General features: G+C 40.4%; 1 protein-coding gene across 2 annotated transcripts in view; it reads right to left on the reverse strand.

Moving 5' to 3' along the window:
* Positions 1-24,294, reverse strand: part of fa2h (fatty acid 2-hydroxylase) — a 33,270-nt gene that overhangs the window by 3,316 nt on the left and 5,660 nt on the right. For both annotated transcript variants that reach the window (XM_046395421.1, XM_046395420.1), the window contains exons 2-6: positions 7,039-7,170; positions 2,234-2,376; positions 935-1,035; positions 588-760; positions 100-352 (exon numbers count right to left, since the gene is read on the reverse strand). In XM_046395421.1, coding sequence (XP_046251377.1) covers positions 100-352; positions 588-760; positions 935-1,035; positions 2,234-2,376; positions 7,039-7,170 — 802 coding nt within the window. The remainder of the gene's footprint in view (positions 1-99; positions 353-587; positions 761-934; positions 1,036-2,233; positions 2,377-7,038; positions 7,171-24,294) is intronic.

The raw sequence follows: 24,294 nt of genomic DNA on the forward strand, positions 1-24,294 counted from the left end.
GACATGAAGATTACAGATCAAAAGAAGAACATGGAGCACTGAAACTGAAATTTAACACATCTTCCTCCCTTTGTCAAATGTCAGATTTCGGGTGCACACCTGCTCTCTGGTGCTCAAAGTGGTGTTTGACGTGGTAGGCCTTCAGGCTGTACATATACGAGCCTCTCTTTGGCGAACCGTAGTGAAGGTAGTAGTGGATCATATCGTACACGACGTAGCCACACAGTCCCCCGACAAAAATGCATATCCCGAGGATATCTGGCAGCATGTTGCGGAGGATTATATAGAAACTTCCCACCACTAAAGAGGCCAAGCCGGGTGGGAACACCAGCCGAGAGCCGTCAAACGGAGACTGTGGAGAAACAAGTTGGTGTCATGCTCTGGAGCCAATGTGGGCGAGAGGTTATAAAGCTTAAATTCATTCAAATTATCAAAATGTGAAGTGCAGTCAGACCAAATAACCACCAATACCAGCAATACAAAATCCTTCATTAATGATTACTTCAGTTTTGTGTCATAACGGACAACATAATAAAAGTTTTATGATCATGAGTGCTGCCTGTTCCTCAGCGTCTGTGTGTTTGTACCTTGTGGTGTTGTCCATGCAGGAGGAAGTGAAGCGTGATGAGGTAGTAGTTATGGGCTGGTGGTTTCATGTGAAAGACAAAGCGATGGATGCAGTACTCGATGAACGACCACAAGAACCAGCCCACCAAAAAGAGTGGCACGAAGACGTACTTATGAATCGGAATTGAGAAGTCTGGGAACACGCAGACATACACACACAGATAATGACATAAACACACAAACTGGACATGAAAATGATGAAAACAACTTGTATTGTGTGGTTTTAAATGAGAATGTGAATGTGGAAATGAAAATGAAAGCATGCACGAGCGCTTATATTTTCCTGATGCTGATGTGTGTGTGTTACCTGAGGTGAGGACTATCCTGGTGGTGCCCTCTGCCAGCGTGGTGTAGCAGAGCCAACTTAAATAAAACACAATAGGAAGCCAAACCACTGGTACCCAGTACCTGTAGAAAGAAAACAGAGAGCATTATACGCTGTCTGTTTTATAGTCTCTATCATTATCTACATTATAAGGACAAAAGTATTGGGAAACACACCTCTTTATTATTGAATTCAGGGGTTGGGCTGGGACCCTTAATTTCCAGAGAAGGGGAATCTTAATGCTTCAGCACACCAAGACATGTTGGACAATGCTATGCTTCCAACTTTGTGGCAGTTTGTTGAAGGCACTTTGCTATTCCAGCATGACTGTGCCCCAGTGCACAAAGCAAAGTCTGTAAAGACATGACTGGATGAGTTTGGTGTGGAAGAACTTGACTGGTCCACACAGAGTCCTGACCTCAACCCCATCCAACACATTTGGGATGAACTGGACCAGAGATTGTGATTCAGGCCTTTTGGTCAAACATCAGAGTCTGACCTCACAAATGCTCTACTGAATTGAAAGCCTTGACAGAGGAAGAGTGGAAGCTGCTACAGCTGCAAAGTTTTCTATGTATTAAAGAATGCAATGTTATTAAAGTCCTTGCTGGTGTAATGTTTAGGTTTCCCAATGCTTTTGTCTATATAATACATCATTAACTACTCTGAAGTTGCTCTCAAGCAAAGCACTGAAGCTACCAGCTTCCCCAGTGTAGCTGCTTGTTGAACTTGACGACGTGCGTATGACTGGGTGAATTAGGGTGGAACAGCAGCTTTCAGTGTTAAAGCAGACTCACAAATCACTTCTAAATCACTTGGTGTTAGTGCAGCTAACCCACAGCCCAGTGAGCTCAAGTATGCCTACACAGAGAATGTCATTACAATAGATTCTTACAGGACATAGTGATCCCAGAGGTTTGGTTTATTGTTTTCAGGAGGTCAATCACAGCATATGATGCTTAGGTGTTATAACTCACACAGAAGAGTTTAACGGTTTTGTTTTACCCACTAATCTGATGTCAGTATTTATTTAACCCAATAATACATAGTTGGGTTTCTCTTAACTAATCTCCTGTTTTCAAGATAACTGAAATGCTGGCTTGTGCTTCACTGCCATTTCCATACAAGTGCCTAATCAGTACTGAGCCTCAACAGAGGAAAAGGAATCGAGATAAGCTCACTAATAAGCTACATCCATCATCATGTCTTTAATTTTTTTGTGAGCTGCTAGATTTACCTCTCTAGGGTTGCTAGCTAGAGTTACAGAGTCTCCAGTCTTACCAAGAAGTCTTGGTGATGGCCTCCATGAAGGGGTTTCCAAACAGTCTGATAGGTCTATCAACTGGCTCGTGAACCCATGCATCATATTTCTCTCCGAGGTGGCCTACCTGCCAAGCCAGGGGCTTCCGCCAGTCCACCAAATCCTGTGGGGGTACAACCAATAACAAATTAGCGAATGTGAGCGAGTCAGTGTGATTGTGTTTCACAAAGCACAGAACCCACTGCAACAGCAAGGCAGAGTTACTGTTTTGTCTCCAACAGGTGGCAGCAGAGAGCAAAGGATGACCTGTAGTGCTATTGTTCCAACCAGGAAGTGTCTGCTCGTCTGTTGATTTGTGCCTGCATGTGCCTTCGCAGGTTTACTTCACTTTAACTGAATTGTTGTCTGTACTAAGTGAAGACTTTCCTCATAAGTTCAAAGACCACACACTGATCTACATTTACAAGCTCTTTACAACCTCCTCATGCTCCTCACATGAGACACGTCCCTGTGGCGAGGCCAACAATGACGATAGTGAACTTTCACGCTGACCTGAAGTTGCCTGAGGTTAGGAAACTGGGTGGAAAAGTTTATCTCAAGTCAGAACCTGCAACAAAACTTATTAAGGAGGATGATCGCAGTAAAACCATGACTGCAGCAGAAGACACTACATTAAATATATCACATCAAAACAGGCAGTCCACTCACATGTCCCAACCCAAAAAAATGAATGATGCTGTGTAAAACATCACAATGTGATCATCTGCTCATCGTTTTTGACATACACTCAGAAGAAAACAGTATAAGGCCAACATTTAATGTTTTACCCCATCAACTCAATTGATTTTTGTAAATATATGCTTATTCTGAATTTTATGCCAGCAACACATATGAAACAATTTGGAACAGGAGCAACAAAACAGTGTGTAAGTTGTATGCTGCTCTTAAACGCCTGTTTGGAACTTTCCACAGGTAAACAGGTTCATTGGTAACAGTTGATAGGATCATGACTGGATATGAAAGGAGCATCCTCGAAAGGCTCAGGTGTTCACAGGCATTTAGTCAAATACCTGACTGTGTAAAGGATATCCCTACATGAGCTCAGGAACACTTTGTTACTAAACTCAGTTGGTTTGCAAATTATTTTGTTTTTTGTTTTTTTTTGTTTGTTTTATGTCTTACGCAGCATATCAACTTTCTTGAAATGGGGCGTACAAAGGGTGTGGATCATTTGGTAAAAGCTGATTGTTGCCCAGGTGACAGTGTCTTGCTTACGACACCCATCTGAGGACATTCACATCAGGCACACCAAGTGTGAGGTTAACTACTGAGTATCCGGCTGATTATAAGTAACTACAGCTTACTGCCTGAACGATAACGTGTTTATCACATACAATCCAAAAATGGCATTCACTCACACTGACAGTTTAGCTTCTGCGGGCACTTTAGTGAGCAATGGCATGTCGGCTTCCTGTCAAATCACTATAGGCCTTACAAGTTATCACCCTCAAAGTGTTGCTTCTTAACACCCATCTCTGGTCTTTATTACCTCGGTTCAGTCAGGACAAAGCAATAAATGCAGCTTATTCTATTTTTGTAGTGATGGAGGTAATACTGTACAGTATATGTTTAATGTTAAAATGAAACAAACGGCAGCTGCGTGTAAAAACTGAGTAACAAATACTTTAACAATTAATCCAGAGAATTAATCTAAAAAACAATGTATTTTCAGTTTTTACATAACTCTCTGAATGTCAGCTTCAATTGGAGACTTCAATACTCACAGGTGTGGTGTGGTACTGTAGTCTGCTGCCACTCCCTAAAGATATGTAGTCTGTACAGTGAAAGGCCTTTGGAGGCACAGTAGAAAGTAAAAAAAAAAAAAACAATCAACTACAATAGCTGCACTCAAGTCATCTGGTAATTCACATGCTAGGAGCTGCCAGATATTCATGTTGAGGAAGCTCTGCTGGGCCTGCTGACAAATGTCACACTCTGGTACTCATGTTCACATTTGTCAAGCAGAAGCGTTTCAGCTGCTTTCCCGAAAGTCAGTATTCCTCTTGTTTATTAGACAGAGGGAAAACTTCATATGTTTATAAGACAGCAAGACTCATGCATTCAAAAAAAGAAGTGAAATCGCCTGTCACATGGGGAGTATAAGCACACTCGTGACAAGGGCAGGAACTTCCCACAAAAAAGTGATGATCACTTGAAACGAGGTGGAAGAACGCATTTAATTCCACTATCACCAAGAAAATGAGACTTAACTTACACTGTCACCTCCTATGACAACATGGACATGATGCTGTTTATACTGTAGCTGCAAAAATCACAAAAGCACGATGAATCATGCTGCTACATAAACCAAGACATTTGCTGACATTCCTGCTAAACATGAACAATTTAATATGCATTTTTATTATCAGCAAATGCCAGTCGTTGCGGTGGTATTCTACAAATTGACAGGAAACGTTGGCTCGTAAGAACAAAAGATAAGGACGCTGGTTTCTGTATCTAAGATGAACGAATGAACAATGAAACCAGACCATGTCCGTTTGTGAAACCATATCTCTCATTCCTGAGCATGAGACACAAACACACGGTCACACCCACACACAGAGGTCTGACCCACATACGTCCACATCCTTTTAGCAGTGTGTGCGCAAATATGTCCTGGGCCACACTGAAGGTCCACCTACTGAACTGACACTGTCTGTGAAAGAGGTCACGAAACAGGCATAATGGATGAAACACTGTCTGATTTGGTTAACATTTGGTTTACTGAAATGCAAATGACGTGTTTGGGCTGTCACCCTGCTGTCTTACCTCCCAAGGCAGGTGTTTGGGAACACACTGTCTGTTTCAACTGATTTCACTGCTGAACTACTAATGTCTCCAGACTCCTTTAAAAATCACGCATTCTTCAGAGCTGTTAGAAACTCAATAAACTTGAAGAAATGGCTATAGCAAATTCTAAATCATCTGTGCCTTCTTGTGAATTGGGCATTAAATGCAATACTTTGCGTTGTTTCTTTCCTTGTATAAAGTGTCAGTTTGTCGCAGCATCGCTGTAGCAGCCTGTCTGCTCTGTGTCTACAGTGTATCTTACCCGCCAGCATCAAGCAGCCGTTTGAATACATTGTCTCAATTTATTTCAGCATTTACTCCAAAATTATGAAAGAAGGCAACATTTTACTGATGGTAAGTATATTTGTAAATGACAAGTTCATTTACAAATATAATAAATAGTAAATAATATGGGCTGCTACTGACACATGTGGAAAAAGTCCCCAGACTCATTTATTTGTCTATTATTTGTGCCTTAATGTAAATATAGCAAATGTTATGCGTGAATTTCGTTCTTTCTTGCTTTGTCTAAAAAACATTCCAGAATTTTTTGTTTTACACAGTGATGTGTTATCCCAGTGATGTGTGTGTTCTTTTGCATACCATGCAAGGAAGGGAGAATCGTGAGTGTCACTCAAGACACATGTGGAGGTGCATTCTAATGCCGAGTGTGAATTTTCAGGATTAAAGTGCCCAAGTCAAATGTCAGTGGCTGCTCTGAACAGGCTCTAAATAATGTGAGACTGACTGTAACGCCATTCCTGCTCTACCAGTTTGCCAATACACAATGTGTGCGCAGCAGGACAACTACGACAACAATACAAGGTCATGAAATAAGGTTGAACAGGCAGGCACTTTTACTTTAAGCTGAACCTACAGCAGTAGTTCACTAAGAGCCAGACGGGATCAACAGTCCCCACAGTTTGAACAGTTGTCCTGTGATATTAATCGCATGATAAAAGTTTCTGAGAAACATTTTTATGATGCTTTGTAGGTCATGTCCGTCTTTATAATTACCAAAGAAGACAGCACATGATAACACTGCAGCCAAAAAGGATTGCTTCATCCGTTCGGCACATGGATTTGGTTGAATCAAACTACACTGAAACTCTGAGCTGAGAAGGAATTTTTTATTTTTATTATTTATTTTTTTTTTTTTTTACAGTGAGACTGAAATAAGATAAAAAGAGCTGTGGAGATAAAACCACAGTGAGGTGTCATGGCTTATGAGCCCCAGTCCGGGTTGGGTTGAGTTTTCACTGTGAACAGTTAAGAGTGATGCATCTCACTCAGCACACTGACACCTGGCAACAGGGAACAAGACAGACTGGTTGAATCTGTTATCACACTGTGCTGCGCGTGGACCTGGTACAAAACTCATGTCAGATAGCTCACGAGTGTGAAGGGATGAGTCAGAATCAATCAACGCATCAATGCATTGATGTGTGCCTACCTATAAGGACAAACATGGGAAATGTTTTAGTATTTGGGTTAAGATTAGGCATCAATTGCCATTTAAGGCAGTCAAATACATTTTCAGTGGCACATTTTTAAAACAGTAGAAAGGGTATAAAAAAACAGTTGTTGGACTGCTCAGATAATATTATCACAAATGTGTTGTTGTGCATTCAGTGGCTTTTCTGTACCACTGTGTGCTGTGTTAAGAAAATAAAAATGAAAACACTATTTTACACATAGGTGATTTCTTTTTTTCGCCCATGGAATCAAAAGATGTTCAGAGTATCTTTTTTGTTTATCGTTGTATGGTATCAAAGTTTTTCATGTCAGTGTTACTACCATTAATACACCTGTGTGTGTTTGTGTACTGTGCTCTTGTCCAGCTGTGTGACGACTTCAGAGTATACTAACAAACAGGGACAGCTTTGGAATGAGACAGGGTGAATAACCTGATGACTGTTAACCCCTCTTCTCTCGCCCATCTCCATCACACACACACACACACACACACACACACCTTGTCCAGGTCCACAGAGCTGCAGCGGTTGAACGGGGAGTTCTCGTCTTCCTCTTTCACGTTCTTGTCTGTCGTCTTTTCTTCTGTCTTTCCTTCTGTCTGTTCACTGGCCTTCCTCCTCTCTCTCAGAGTCTGAAGAAAAACAAGAGAAAAACAGTTAACAACACAGTCAGACTGGCGATCAGAGCTGTGACAGAAGGGACAAGTGGATGCCTCGTTTGTTTCTCTCACACTCACTGTGTTCAAAGCGGTGGTCATTTAGCCATCTTTTCCAACTTCACATCATGTTAAAAAAAAAAGTCATAGACGGCCTGTTTATACAGTTATAAAACCCCTTTCAAAAGAGCTGACATTGTGTGTGCCTGGTGAGTCACACAGTCCATTATTTCCATATTGGCTGCCCTTTGCTCCTCTCTATTGAGTGTAACAGCCTCATCACCCTGTCATATATTTCATGGTTATGGCAGCAACTGACCTTATTTACTACCTTCAACCTTTGAACATTTCTGTCACTGATAATCAACAGCCAGTGGTTCTGTAATACTGTCTTTCTTGCTAAGAATGGCTTACACAAAAAGCATCTAATAACACAATCCGTGATTACACCAGCAATGACTGCATCCACAGCTTCCACTCTCCAACTGTGGGCTGTAAACCAGACCTACACAATGCAAATGTAAAATATTTACTGATTGAGTTCCAAATCCAGTCTCAGTGAAATTACTTATTTGAATGAAAATAATACAGTCATTTACCCTGATGACTAAAGGAAGTGACCACTACTACAGCGTTCGAGATTTCAAAATAGATTTTATGCAAAACATAAACAATAAGATAGAAATACACAGAGGCTTTTGTAGCTAGTTCCAAAGGAGTTCCAAAAGAAAGCAGTGGATTTAACCTTTATGTTAGAGGTTATAAGAAGCAGCGGGTAGGCAGACAAGTGGATTACGCTGCACAGTTTGTAAAAGTGGACAGTCATATACTTGAAACATGAAACTGAGCTGATGGTGGTCACTTACTGCCTGGTAAGTGACAAGAACCCAAGTACAGCTGCTGTCCACTGAAGGAGCCACTTAAAGTCATCTTTTTAAGCCTACAAACAGTAGGTGTTTAGTGGACTATTTCACTGTAAAGAAGACTAGTGTGCAACCAATCAGCCACAACATTAACACCACTGACAGGTCAAGTGAATAACATATGCTTGCAATGCAATGTTCTGTTTAGAAACCTTGGGTTAGCAATCACATGGATGTTTGACACGCACCAACCACATGAACATTGCAGACCAAATACAAGTACGACTCTTCCTGTCAGCTGTGGTGGTCCCAATAATGTTCCAGCCATCACTGATATCTGCCCCAAGCTGAGTGGCACAGAGAAACTAGACCCTTGTTTGTATTGGCTGCCATCACCCTGCAGCACATCGCTTCCTTTTTGTCTGTGACTAAACATCTACATACAACTTCAGTGTTACAAAGTTCACTACTATATCTCTTCTCTGACTGTCAACTGACCGTCTCTGCTCATCCTCCAAGTTTACCAATGGCTGTCAAGTTCCCGTCAGTCAAGTGAAATATTTATCAACTGGTTGGTTTCAGACACGTGCACAAGCACACATGGCAATTCAACACCTGCAGAGGCCCCCCACATTGTCACACTGTGCTAAAACAAAAAAAAGGGACCATAAACCTGTCGTGTCCCTTCTCAGAGGAATAAGATTCATGTTGTAACTTGCTCTGACATATGAGATCAACTTCTTTAATCCAGTAATGCAGCGAACTTGCATTATAGGGTTTCTCAATATAGAGAAAAAAAAAAATCATAGTCACCACTATTTTGGTCACTAGTGAGATTGTGGGGTTAATATGATTACTAATTCACTGTGGACACATTGATATTGAACGACCTTTTTGAATATAAAATAAAATTCAACTCACTGTGGCTCACTTGATTGCAGTCAACCTGCCACAGCCCAGCTGAGAGTGAGTTTGGGTTGCTTCACACCAAACCGATCACATGGCGAAGTGTGATGAATATTAATTATTTATTTATTAAAGTTTAGTTGGTGATCTTAGTATGATTAGGGCTCCAAACGAGGATATGGAGCGTAATGACTGAGCTGTCCTTAGCTTTAATTTCAGAATTTACATAATCCATATGTACAAGTGTTGAAGATGGTCTGGGTAAGTTGACATTAGAAAGCAGAGTGTGTGTGTGTGTGTGTGTGTGTGGGTGTGTGTGTGGAGTCTCCTCACAGCACGGTAGTGTTCACTGCAGCAATTTACACACAAAAACTAAATGAACACAAAAAAAGTACTTGATCATATCTGTGCGGTATTAGTATTAATATTATCACAAACTAGTGATGCCCCGTTCTGTAGTTCTTTCATGCTCTTTAATCTTATCTTGGATTTCTCCTTTCAGATATGACATGTTCAGTCCTTGTCAAATTTCCCCTTTTTGTTATAGTCGCTGAAAGCTACCAACACACACACAAACAGGAAGTATTATAGCTTTATATTGGTAAAGGTTAAAAAGCAGACACGCCCTTTCTATCAGCAGCAGCAGTATCCATAGCCTACGTGCATGGGTATGAGTAATGTGTGATTCTCTACCTCATCCCTCTTTATACAAACATTACTGAATTAACAAAGGTCACTATAGCTCTGTGTCATCAATGAATTCTGCAGGTGTGGTATATTTGAGTGGTGTGGCCAGTATTGGGAAAGTGAATATCCCACCAGGATACAGTTTTACTTAATGAAACAGAAAAGTATGAGACTGAATACGGCAGAATTCAAAATAGTAATGACAAAACCTGACACTTTCTCCACACCGCCTCTGTCAAAATAACAATACTGCCGTGATTGGGGCACAGCACATGTACGCAAAAACGAGGGTGAATATTCACTTCACTTCCTTTCTATGTGAATGAAGGGCTGGATAAAACATTCACTTGTGGTGGCAAAGCAAATTCGCATTTTGACTTCCAACTCTGACTGGCGAAGCCTCCATCAATAGCAAACGTGTGTGTGGTTGACCTCTCAAATGGACAAAAACCAGCAAACTTATTTCCATGTGTGTCACACCCTACACTGTCCACATTCAGCACCTGCAGATGACAGTCATTCATTAATGTGTGGTGGTGCTCTTGCACAGCAAATCCTCGCTATAAATGTGACACTATGTGCAAAGACTCGAAATATATTTACTTCATGTATGTTCAAGTCACGGTCAGCCTGCTTGCCAAACACGCAATGCAAACACACACCTAACGATTCTGTCTCAACAAATATGAACAATTTGCAAACCTCCACATGAAACTTGAAAAGAACAAGTATCTTTTTTAAGTGAGTACAGACACCTCACATAAGCACCTTTTACTGCATAATACTGTGACAGTGCAAATCATTCCTACAGTGCAACCCACAAGCTTACTCTCCAAAGAGTCAACAATGGAAACAAACAAGTAAACAGCAAATGCAATCATGTGGTTCAAATCAAACCATCAGAACAGTATGGGATTGGTACACACAGTTTAATTTGCCCAGTCCTTTAAATGATTTTTTGCTTTCGTTTTAGCGAAGCACCAGCATGAATAACGGTCATAGCGGTTGTAGGTTAGTCGTAGTGGTATAATAATAGGGAAGCTCCAGTCAGGCTTTTTAGCAACCGTTCTGATCACTGATGATTCCTGTCCTTTTCACAGATAGCTGAAAGAAAACATGGAGTACAAGCAGAAGCTATCTATGACATGCTGCTCTAGTTAAACCACTCAGAGTTGCTATTTTTAAATGTTCCTCAAACAAAACCCGTCAACCCACAGTCATCACAGTTGTCATTTACCATTCTATTGGCTCAAGCTGACCACACAATCCTTTCATATTTTCAACAGTTTTTCCTCCAAAACGCTGATATAACGCCACCACAGCCCTGACATTAGTCCATTTGTGACAGGAACAGAAAGCGGCGAGAGCACATAGTGATGTTCATTGATTTGCACCCTTTTCACTGTCGGTTCCTCTGAAATTTAGCAATCCACCAATCAAGTCAACCAATCATTTGTAACCAGTTTTGCCAGCTTCTTTCCACAGGCTGAGACTTCTCAACTCATCCTCCACAAAATAGTTTTTCTTGTGTAGCACAAAGGGATTTTAAGTTACATTTCTTGCATTGCAATCCTGTGTTGTGAAATGACGGATGAATGAATTTATCTAGTAGTGAGTGAGTGTGTGTGAGCGAGTGTTGCATGAATTAGCTAAAGCCAGTGGAGTGACAGCAGGTTCTGTGAAGAGGAAAAAAGACAAATGGGAACATAATGATGGATGGATCGGTTTTGAAAATAACCAGCTCTTGCAACTGTAAAAGGTACTGCACAGTGTTATTTACACTTGTCAGGGCAGCTCCCACCTACAACAATAGGGCCATTTATTGTTCACTCACTAAAAGAACAACACTAATGTTTGTTCTTTTGTGTACGTATGACATTCAGACAAGGTGGTTCTGCTCTTTGAAGCTGGAGGAAAATGTTGCTTCAGGAATCTGCAGATAACTTGCTTGGAACAACTTCTCACTATTAAAAGCATTATGAGTTTTAAGCTCTGTAAAAGTTTAACTACTGAAAGATGAAATGGGGCTAAATATTAACTAAACTGGCTGTCATATTCACATATTAAGATAACACTGGCATTAGAAATATGTCAACCCCTAAAGCATAAAAAAAAAATCCTCCTCACAAAATAGGAAGGTCTGCATAACCTTTATTAGGGTTTACATATTCTATACACAGTTTATTTTTTTTATTTCCAGTTTGTAGTACAGCATGGAAAAGTGATAAGCTCGCTCATTAGGAAAATTCAGTTCAGTACACAGTACACAGTGTTCCTTAGCCCATTCACCCACTAGGACATAAAAGTTTTGTGGTAGATTCTGTGAATAAATAAGACATTGCGAAACAGTCTTAATTAAAGTTTTCATTTTATAGTTACACAACCTCAGCCAAAGTGTCATCTTTTGACAGGAAAAAGCACAGTTTCTGTAGTGTCTGAGGAGGAGATCAGTGGATTAATGATTAATATTTCAAATTTACATGACAAAGAGAAACCTATTCTTTCACACATACACTAGAGGCAACCTCAAGATTTATCACTAGTTTAACATGTAATTTCAACCTATTAATTGACTTCTACATCTGAAGTAGGTAATAAAAAACACGTCATGCTGCCAGCTCTAGAGATTAATGACCTGCCAAAAAAATCTCTCAACGGCTAATGGATTTTTTTCATTGGCTTTTCTTGGAACCATATAGCAGTAACCACCAAACCAAACCACATATAATCTCAGGGGTGAAATATCAGGGAAGTGATATTCAAACCATAAAAAAAATTTGTGATTTCATTTTGGTCACTAACTAACTAACTAAAAAAAAGGTTGCACAAATGTAGAATACAATTTAAATTAACCCAGGTAAATCCATGCGACTGTGACATGTGACTTTCTTTTAGTTTTCCTTTAAATTTAGTTGGACATTTAGCCATTAATTTGAATCAGAGGAAGTGTACTCACAAACCTAAACTTCATTTGTTTTCCTTGAGTTTCAGTTGTTTCATTCTAACACCATGATAAGTAAGGCTACCTGTGGTTGACTAAAAATGTCAGTATATCTATACCAACAACATTCCATCTGCCGAGCACGTTCAGACAAATAGTTTCCTGATGAAGACTGATGAAGAAGACTGAATCCACAAAATGTGCCGTGCAATTTTAGAAAGAGTAGAAAGACTTCACTAGACAAAGACAGACAGACTTCGCAAAAAGTTAAGAGAACAACAGCAGCAAACAGTGGGGGTGCAGGAAATCAGAACGTTTGAGATCTTTTACCTAATTTTCAACTTTGAGTCAAGCAGCTACTCTGACCCATCACAGAAAAAAAAAATCTTGTTGACATATGCTAACTGTATAACCAAAGAGGAACAGCAGTCACAAATAGGATTTCCTTTTTACTGATGCAGGCCTCTACAAATTGCACTTAAGGAAACACTGTTGTTACCTCAGGTGAAAGCTACCATGGCAACATATCAACAGAGTCCAATGGCAGGTGAGGAATCAACCCCTCTGCACACCTTTCCTCTCTGACTCACATCTCTTTCCATCTTTCTCACACTTTCCCTTTCAGTCCACCTCTCATACTGCTGTGAGTTCAGTTTCTGGTACATATTTTACCTTACTGCCCGAACATAAAGCTAAAGAAGAAATAGCAGGTTATTTGCTAGGTGAGTTTAAGTAAACAGTAAAAGCAGTTCTGTAACTAATTGTCGGCCTTCGTCTGTCGAACCAGAAGTGCCTGTGTACGCTCTTCAGGTCTGAGGTAACACAATGGGTGGCATGCCTGTCCTGTGGACATTAAATCTCACCCCATGTCAGGCCATTGTCATGTCGAGAATGTCACCTATTGACTACGTTGGACTGAAGAGATATACTTCTAAGACCTTTCATTATACTGTCCTAGCTGATATTATGTGATTAAAACCATTCAATGAACTTACACACATAATATATATCAAACCTGATGAGCGTAAATGACATTTTCCATCCTTTGTACATGACATTTGCTATTTAGGTTAGAGTTGTGCATGAATAGTTGACTAGAAAATTAGACATTGCTACCCTCACCACTCTGAATCAGGAATACTGCTCAGTTATTAAATTAGTCACTATTATCCCATTGATGGACATATAGAAGCTGATTCTAAAGCTGACTGTATATAGGGTTTTCAACCAGCTTTGTAGTACAGTGTGGGTGGTTGTTCAAATTCTGCATTTCCTGTATGTTCACCTCTACAGTCACAGAGCATAGACACAATCACTGTGGCGTTGCACCAACAACAACTTCACTTCCACATGGAGTCAAGTGGCACCGACCAGCATTGTGGAGATATGTGAAATCAACAAACTTGTTTATTTCTGTTGTCATTTTCAGCCGTAAATGTATCGTTTAAAGACGTGTAGTTAAATACGGTGACATAACATTTCCACTGAGGTGACATTTCCACTGAGCTCTTTTTTCTTTATTCTCCCTGGTCATGTAGCACTAATTTCAAAGAAATGTTCAAGTGCTCAAAGAAAAGATGTGCTCTCTGTGCAGTGAAAAGATTTTCACTGCACAGAGAGCACAGTTTCATGAAAAGATCATCTCTCCAACTGTGAAATACTTCTTTAAAATTATGACAGGCTGCCGTGTTTCTGTATCCAACAATTCAGAGACGCCTAGAGAGAAGAGGGCAGTGTGGCTCCATAGTCTCATCTTAGTGAGGAGATCAGAGAGCTCTGTCCCAGTAGGAGGAGCAATATAACAGAATGAGAGACAAAAAACAAAGGAGATGAATAGAGAGGGGTGGCGACGTGGACTGGTACCATCAGAACACAAAAAGTATAGTCAGCTTCTGCTGGCAGTGGAGGGGGATGAGGGTGCAAAATGTGTAGATAAATTACATGAATGTTTTAAACAGGAATAAAATCAATTTAGTGCACTGGGACAGAGGTGCTCAAACTATTTCATGTTATCAAACACTAAACTGACACCACAGATCATACTGTCAGTGTGTTGAATGGAACTATTATCAGAACAAATTATTTCCTTTTTTGCTGGGGATCCCTAAAAGTCTGAGAAGTGCTGGCATATGGCATATGGCAGTATGGAGTTTTGGGTCGAACTGATGCAGAGGGTGAAGACCTGTACAGGGCAGACAGTAAAATCAATACTGTTTAGAAGAAATGTGTCCAGTTATTTATTTTATCTAACAGGAACCCTTCTAGTACCCTTTGTCAATTTAATAACATGTTTGTCTTCAGTAGGGAAACACTGTTCCAGTAACTCAGGGGTATCTGCCAGTCCAACACCATTGTTCTTCTTCCCTTGATTTAACATCTTTATACCTCCCAGCATGATATAATCTGTATGTAAGGTAACGTGAGGCACTTCGAAACTTGACGGTGCATTATGAGTGAATAAATATAACTGATAAGGGAAACACTTGATTTTGTGATATAATGTGAATTCACTCTGATCTCTCTCTGTCAGCAAAGACAACACGAACAACTGGGCATTCTGTCTTCGGGAACCTGTGTTTTATTGCTAAGCATGTATATTATCCAGGATCTTTTCCTTCAAGGCCACCAAGGCTTGAAGATTAAACCAGTGGGCCAAATAAAAACAGCAATAAATTTCTCCAGGGTGAAGATTACACCATTTTTTTATTATTCGGAACACGACTTTATACTGACTGAAGAGCCTCTACGACAGCCTTTAGATTCCAGCAAAGACTCATTTAACTTACTTAGAACACGACACACACTGATGATTCCCAACTTCAAAATTACTCTCAGCAGCTTCTCTCTCACCTCTTCTGTCCTCCGTGCTGTAAAACTTTCCAAAAAAAAAAAAAATGTTGCACCTGAGGCCTGCTGGAATTTATTAAACTTTTCTTGTCTTTAACTGAAAAGGATTTTATGGATTTGGGGCTGAAATATAAACAATTATTTAAAGATTGCTTCATGTCACCAGCAAAATTGTGATGCCCTTCTCTTCAGGGTGTGTGTGTGTGCTGTTTTCTGTAATTTCATTTTATTACTGTACCATTAATGGCTGATGACAGGAAGAGTACTGTGTGTAAATGTGAAGGGGGTCAAAAGTTGAGCAATTGTAACCTCTCGCAGCAGTCACTATGTAAGTGTACTTGGTCATGGTTGGTTTGTGCGGTCGAGATTTTGTGATCAAAGCATGACAGCAGTGGCAGCTCTCTGAAGCCAGGCAGTTGCTAAACTTGCTTTGTTTCCCGAAAGTCAAACAATACATGTAACCACAAAATACATCTCTCATACATGGTTCAGTATTTATGTGTTTTCCACTTGCCCAGTTTTTTCCCTTAAGAAATAAACTGTTGCTGATTGGGCAAGTGGGTCAGAACTCTACATGTCTAAAGTCAATTTTACATGACCCTCTACAATTGCATTTATCTATTAATAGTTTAATCTTATCCGCCTTGCTGTCAAACTTGCGGTAAACTGAGCAATAAACAGTCGGAGCTCCACCCACAAGCGCTAACACCACTCAACTAAACTTGAGGAGATCTGAAATGTTCACATCCGCTTCACCTCATGAACGTCTTCACCCACCACCGTTTAAGGTCCGGAGCAGTACTGTGCAGATCTCAACACAGATGAGAATAAAGGCTCACTCCTTAGATCCTTTTATCATCAGCTACAGAAAAAAAACAAAGTGTTTAATTCTTTTTTACCATTTGCTCTATCAGGTAAGAGAGTTGCCTGATTTAGTAGCCTGAGGTGACAGTTCAGTTTCCCTGGGCGAGCAGCCAATCTGTAACGCTGGGCCTTGATACGCAGCTGATTTTCTTCCCTTAACAATTCTGTTCCTTCCTTCAAACACAACGCTGCTGGTTAACAGCTACTACTAAATAACTTGACTCCTTGCAACCTTTTGTATAATAATCCATACCATCCCAGAGGATCCCTCTTGGATTTTAGTAGACAGAATAGGATAGAGCAGAGTTTATTTGCACAGCTACTTTATGGTAAATTGGAATTCTTTGTGCATTTCTCAGCTTTGTAAAGAGGGAAAAAGTAAGAGATAAAAGTGAGAACAGCAAACAAGTTCAAAGAGTGCAAAAAAGAGACACTTTTTACAAACAGACTTCCTAAATAAAATAGATCAACACTATTAAGAGTAGTAAAGATGCTGACACATAAAAATAATAATTACTCTGAGTAATGTATTGCACATATTATATATTGTAGATGACCCGACAGGAGTGGCGTGATCATGCATATAGATTAATAAATAAAAGCAAATATACATGACAGCATCAAAAGTAGCAAGTCTACATATGGCCTTCGCGCTAGAAACAGCTTTATTAACCCCTCTGGTGTCAGGTTACACAGCACATGAGAAGGGTCATTCGTTTAGCTCATGAAGGCTGAGGTGTCACTCCTGCACTGATATAATGCTTTTGTAATAACAATTCTGGCAATTCGCAGAGCTCACCACCAGACCTTTGGTCTCATGCACCAAATGTTACGTCACAATGTTCACTTTCATAATTTAGGGTCAGATACTCCAAACTTGTGCAATCAGGAAGGGAACTTGTTTCATGTTTCTACTTAGCCAGGTCTAAGTACAGCATGCCACAAATATTCATGTATGTACAATAAAATCCACTGACAGAGAACAATTAGTTTTTCTGTGTAATTGGTGGATGGGTGACAGAATAAACATGGGCTAAACATGGGATGAAATATGTTGAGAGAGGACATGGGTGTGCAACCTGGATGAAACTGAAGTAACTCTACAACAACTACCACCATGTGGCATTCACCCCACATTCAAATATTTTGAGAAACTGGTTCTCCAGCACATCAAAAATAACATTCCAGTCAGTCTGGACCCTCACCAGTTAGCATACAGAATCAACAGATCCACAGAGGATGCCATATGCACACCCTCCAATCACACACCTCAAAAAAAAACAACAACATGCAGATCAGAATGAGGTTCTTTGATTTCAGCTCAGCATTCAACACAACCAGGAAAACTTCACAGTCTTTCTCACAAACAGACCTCAGAGTTTTCAGAATGGGAGTCAAACCCCCTTGTGTTCAATACAACAAAGAACCCATGCATTACAACAACAGCGATGAAAGTTTATACTGGAACAGGAAATCAGCTGTCTTGCACACTGGTGCATAGAGAGCAACCAGGTTTAAGTTCCTGGGAGTCAGAGAACCTATCATGGACATAACGCATGTCCAACTTGGTAACAAAAGCTCAGGAACAACTGTACTTCTTAAGGAAGCATAAGAAGCCTAATTTTCCATTTTCTTGTTAACTTTGGTAGAAGAGCAGTAACAAAAAGCATGCTGACTGCAAACACCATAAACAGGGAGGGTCCGTGTACTGGTCAGGACAGGAAAGCTCTGCAGGAGTTAATTAAAACCACCCAGAACATCACTGATATCCATCTACCGAGCATCAGTCAGTGAAGTGAGGTGAGGCGCCTGCACACATCCCAAAGGATATCAAAAGACAACAGCTGGTTTCCTCAGGAAAGAGCTATTCTATTCATCCATTTTCTGAGTGGTATAAAGGAACTTTGACTGTTGAACCTTGAAATAAAAGATGATGCTCAGATAGTCATGCTGAAAACTACAGCAGTTGTCTCTTTGTATAATCAGAATTTACTCATGAAGGGTTTTAGTATTCACTGTATGCTGGACATTTGGATCTTACTGTAAGTTAACAGAGAAACAAGCTGAGCTGAACGTTAGCTGGCTGTTGTGACACCTGTCTGTGTGTGTGTTTCTCAGGGTGTGTCAACAGCAGTCCCCTGGTAGGATGCATGTGGAGAGAGCAAGGTCAAAGTTCAGTAACACCGTGGAAAGTTCAGTAACACCGAAAAGGCCATGAGCTCTGAATACTTGTGTGACACATCGATCGGTCGCACAGACGAGAGCAAATGTAGGAGTAAATGGTTTATTTACAAATCCAGCAGCAGCGACTAACAAAAGTCTGTTGACCTTTATAGATTTATTTCACACATTATCACATCCTTAAAACCAGAATTCAATACACACAGGCAAGAGGGCTTTATTATCTCATCTAGGCCATATACATGATCAGGGAACAGGACTAAGACTTGTAACCAGTCTCGGCACCTGTTTCTGTTCACTCTTATCAACTCTTGGTAAAACACTGATGGCAAAGCTGATAGTAAAATACACTGGTGACACACATTAAATCATCCAACAATGACGATGTGTGCATTAAAAAAAAAGAACATTTAAATCAAGTGCAGCCAAAAATGCGATGATGTTTGTTAAAATATGACTCAATCATAAGATAGGGCTTTGTTCTGCTATTCAGAGTTATAATGCTGATGACGTCAATGTCAGCAGGAATATTATATGATTGTGTATGAAGGTTCACACTAGATGAAGGACAGATAGCAACACACACACTTTACCAACATACAACAGCAATCAGACAATGCTGAAACAATTCACCGCTCCAGCCTGGCTGGATTTGGATAAGCACGGCCAAATCCTGTCAGCTGCATAATAACGACACAGCTCGCTGATCATCTGCTCTGGACGAATTTAGAAGAGATGATCTTGCGTAACTCCCAGGTCAAACCATTCTGTCATCATTCTCTTTCACAAGAGAGAATGACAGAATGTAAACAATACATCAGGGTTGTAATGAATGCATGACAGTCTAATGCTGTGCAACACATTCACAGAGCAAGTCTGTTGTTATGGTGGTGCTGCGGTTAGACAGTTAATGCTTTAAATCCTATGCGGACATGCAAAGAATCCACACAGCCTTAGCTTCTCCACAGAGAAACACACACGGAGAAGCGTGTGTGTGTGAATGAGCGTGTGTGTGTGTGTGTGTGTGTGTGTGTGTCTGTGTGTGTGTGGAGATAACAAGATCACTCTTCTCCCTCTAACTAAATGAACCAGTCAAACCTGAATGACCAGGGTTCAAGATTCCACCCTTGCTCTTTCTCTCTCTCTCTCTGCATGGACCTGTGTGTGTGTGTGTGTGTGTGTGTGTGTGTGTGTGTGTCCAAGAATCAGAGGCTCTGTGTAGCTAGCCAGTTTGTGTAGACGGCGTCGTGTTACCGTACACAGTAACGACTGTGCTAAGTGCCATACAAACACGGCAGCCAGCCTCAACGCGCTGCTATGTTTTGCATTTTTAAAAGTTGTTCTCATTAATAAAAGCAAGATATGCAGTAAAACAGATTGCTGATTTGAAAAAAAAGTTTAAGATATCAATCAAGTCTCAATGTAAATGGGTACATTAATAATTAATTAATCCTATTGAAGTCTTTGCACACCCTCAGGAATTCAACACCGGCAAAACTGTTTCTTCTACTCAGGTCTGAAAAACTGCTTCCCCTGTGAGTGACACACCCAAATACATACAAAAGATAATAAAAAAGACACACTGGATCACACCTAAAAACTCCCATTTAAAGGTCTTCTATTTCACTGGGTGACATTTTGAGCTCTCCCTCCCACTGCTGCATTTCTAAAACATGACAGGATATCCATACTTTCATTAATACTTTTTTCTCTGCTTAAGTCTTAATGCTAAAATCCTCTAGGTATTTGTCACACAGCATTTAAATATTGACATCTTGATATAACATTTACATATGTCAAAATTGATATACAATTTAATACAGACTGCAAGGTCAAAATTTCTTAGATTCTTTTCTCACAGTGTGACACAAAATGAACCTGCAGTACTGTTGGTTCAATGTACACATTGCATTGGGGTACTGAAGCAGTCTTATGTGTATTAGAGTCTAAGCTTCCCCCAAGACAACAGAGCAGTTAGCAACAACAGTCACAGCTTTCTTTTTTAATAAAAAAAAAAAAAAAATCAGTCTACAGTTATGGTGACATGTAAAATCCACCAAATTGGAGAATAATATAAAGTGAAACTGACTGAGTGGTAATAGGAAAGGGAGTGCGGGCACACACACACACACACACACACACACACACACACACTTCTCGCTCCTAATCACCACGGTGTGCCACTGTCAACAGACACTGAGGTGTTTCACCACAAGAGCAGATTAGCAGAGGTTCATGCTTTGTCGTTGCTGTTCCCTTTATGCACACTCCGAGCAGCCAGCTGGGCTCTATGCATAATATCCATGGCTGAAACACTGGCCCTGCCCTCTCTACCTGTACATACCAACACATGCCAACTCCTTCACACCTGCTTTTCTCCATCTCCTCCTCCCTTCTCTGGGTGTGTCTGGGAAATTCTCCCAGATCTTCCCACTGTTTGTTTTTCGACAACACACCTCATGAGTGCGTTTGTGTGTTTGTTCCCCCCTGAGCTATGAGTCAACAGGTCCCACAAATACTGTATACGGACGGCCCAAACAAGGCCTGCGTGCTACAAAGAGCACTTTTCTATTCGTATGTAAAGCTGGCATGATGCATAATGAAATAAAGAAAAAGAAGGGGACCAATTAGGGGACCCTATCCCACTACAGTCAGCTCTCTCCACTACAAGGCTTCATTCAAAAAAATGCAACCTATCTTTACCATATCATTTTAAACTAAACTAGGGCTACTTAATTACAGCAAAAATCATAATACACAATTATTGGTCGATGCTGAGATCACTATTATTAAACACTTGGTGATTTTGGTAACATTAAGCATGAACTTTAAAAGAAAAACACCTATGAACTTTAAATAAAATTCAATTGAATTACCGATTAAAAAAAGAAATGTTTGATCATAACAATATAAAATAACATGCAAATGTAAGTAGAAAGGTTAATGTATGATGTGTATTATACGAATATGTGTATATGAGAGAGGATTGGCGAAACCGACGGCTCTAAAGGGTGGATTTTTAAAAATTCATCAGTGTAAAGTAAAGTAATCAATTTCATTCATGATGTCTTGTTTTCATAATCACTGGAAAGCAAAATGCCCCTTATGTCAGACAGGACTGCCAACTTTTGTCATTTTGGTAAGATGGGCAGATTCAAATGTGTGAATCCAGGCTAAGGCAGAATTGAAAATTAAATCGGATTAATTGCCCAGCCCTAACTAAACACCACACTATTTCTTTTGCTCTTTTCCATCTAGTTTTTAGTAGAATGACAAAGAGTGTAAAAGAGTGTAATATTTTAGGACAGCTGAGCAGAAATTCAACCCCAGCATTACATATTCTCCACTGTCTTTTTCTTTATTACCCCTGACAAAAAATTAGCAGTCAGTCAGGTTTACAACAGACCAATGAGAACGAACAAAGCAACTGAAATGACGTATGGTTAGAACCTCAGGACTCCGCCCCATACAAACAATGAGAGAAAAGGGTAACGACGGGCTTTAGTACAGCTCCTCAGAGACCTTTGCCCAAATCAATTGCACCTTTCAAGCATATGTTCATCTCCATCTCCTCTGGCAATCCACCCAGCCTCCCTCCACCTTGGCCTCTCTCTTTCCCAGGTGTTACCGTGGCGATGAGGGGCGCCACCTGAGGCCTGCACCTGAGCGCTAATTGCCGTGTCGGCAGTCTCTATGGCAGCAAAGGTAAACGATGTGCCGGGTAATGTATCACCACGGTGATAAACTCAGAGCAGCTCTTCAGAGGCAGTTTATCTGAATGGCTTGAACTGGTGAACACCAGCAACATGGTGAATACTGTGCTATTAATTTGCTTTGCTGTGATTGGCTCATATTTAGTGAGGGGCAGGAAAAACCTTTCATAAATAACCACAACATATTACTCTTGTGTGCTACCATAAATTGTAGCAGCAGTTGGCTCTTAGATTAGCAAGTGTTAATATTGAACTTAATGTGACCATTGTACTAACCATTCCCCCACCCTCACTTTATCTTGTACTCCTCTTCCCCTGCCTGCTCTCTGGTGAAAGACAATCGTATCATTGAGCAGAAAAACATCCATGCAGATGAAAGTCTTCATTCCAGCGCTTCACCAGCCTGACCCGATGCCCTCCCGCATTCCATCCACAACACTTATCAACAACCACCATCACGATCTTAATGTTAGACTCTGAGCTATAATCTACTAGTTTCTACCTTAATACTTTCTGTGATTCTCCATTTTTCTGTGACAGGATTTATTTTGATCTTCTGCCCGGCCTTTTCCTCTACAGGATTCACTGCTACTCGATTCAACACCTTACAAGTTTTGGACTTCCAGTCACTTCCAGCCTCTGCATATGTTCTCATTCTGCTGAGCTCGTCCATACTATCCCTGTTGTTCATTCATTCATTCATTCACCCGCACACTCGCTCATTTGTGATTGCGTTCGTTAAACAATGTGTGTACTATCCTCCCAAGTTCACGACTAGTGCTACATTCTTCTTCACATTATGTATAAGTACATCTTCAGCTTATGCCATTTACACTTCATGTCCATGTATGGAAAGAGACAGTAACACCAAATGACCAAGTGGAAAAAGGGGGGGGGGGGGGGTATCAAGGACTGTTGAGGGGTGAATTTCCACATCCTGTCCACAGGTAGATCGGCTGTGCTGGCTCAGTTTCTTAAAGTCAAAGCAACAGGAGCAGAGCAAACAAAGGTGCGCCCATGATTGGCAGGCTGGTTAAAGCAATAAGTTTTTGTTTTTACTCAACCTGCAATGAAACATGCATGCATTCATGGTGCTTGGACTTAATGGCTGTGAAAAGATTTCCTCTGAGACTCCACACTAAGTTCTACTTTGTGGTTTATCTTACCAAACAACTCAAACAGCTCACATACTCTTCTGAGTGTGTGGGACATTAATAACAAGTATTAATTGCCACACGTAAAGTTACGTTATGTCTTCCTTTTGCTTTGGAAGGGCTTTGTCATGTCAGAAAAAACAAGAGAGCGTCAGTGGAACAAATGGGAGTGTGGAGTCTGAAAAAAGTGGAGTGAAGAGATGGAGAAAATCAAATAGAAAAATGCTGTCCAGTTACCATATGGGAAATGTGGGATCCAGGATTTTTGATTCATACTAGGGACAAAAAGCCTGAATATATCGCCTTGTCTCTTGAGCATAATAAACTGCTAAAGTCCATCTCCATGGTGCAATGTACTCGCTTTGTATTTGTATGGTGTCCCATAGCGCTGTGAATAATACCTGTGGAGTGAGCTAGTATTAATTTGTTTTGGCAGGAGGGTTGGGATATGAATGGGAAATCCCCTCTTCATCCCCAGTCTGAACAGATTACTACAAGTGGAATGCAGGTTTGAGCTGACAGCAGCACGTGTGGGTTTACCTTAGAAATATTGTTGTGCAGATACAAAGTGACTCATTTTCTTACCTCAGATTGATTGGCTCTCTTTGGCTCTGCAATGATTAGCAGAGTAGCTGACTGAAAGGAACTTTGTTGCGAACTATTTTGATCTAATTAATTGTTTCAGTGTCTTGTTAAGCATAAAAAATGTCAAATATTTTCTTTTTTTTTCTTTTAAGTAAGGATTTGCTGCTCTTCTTTGTCACTGACGATGGTAAATGAAGAGTCTTTGAGTTCTGGACTATCTGTCTCTTATTTAAGATTAATTAAGATTATCAGCATACAAAATGTTCAGTTGCTACTCTTTTTAGCTGTGCTGACTGTCTGGTGATACCATACAAACGACACGTATCACAAAACAGAGGGTCTGACACAGTATACCGCGA

The sequence above is a fragment of the Scatophagus argus genome, chromosome 7 (genome assembly GCF_020382885.2).
Source record: "Scatophagus argus isolate fScaArg1 chromosome 7, fScaArg1.pri, whole genome shotgun sequence".
Classification (NCBI taxonomy): Eukaryota; Metazoa; Chordata; class Actinopteri; family Scatophagidae; genus Scatophagus; species Scatophagus argus.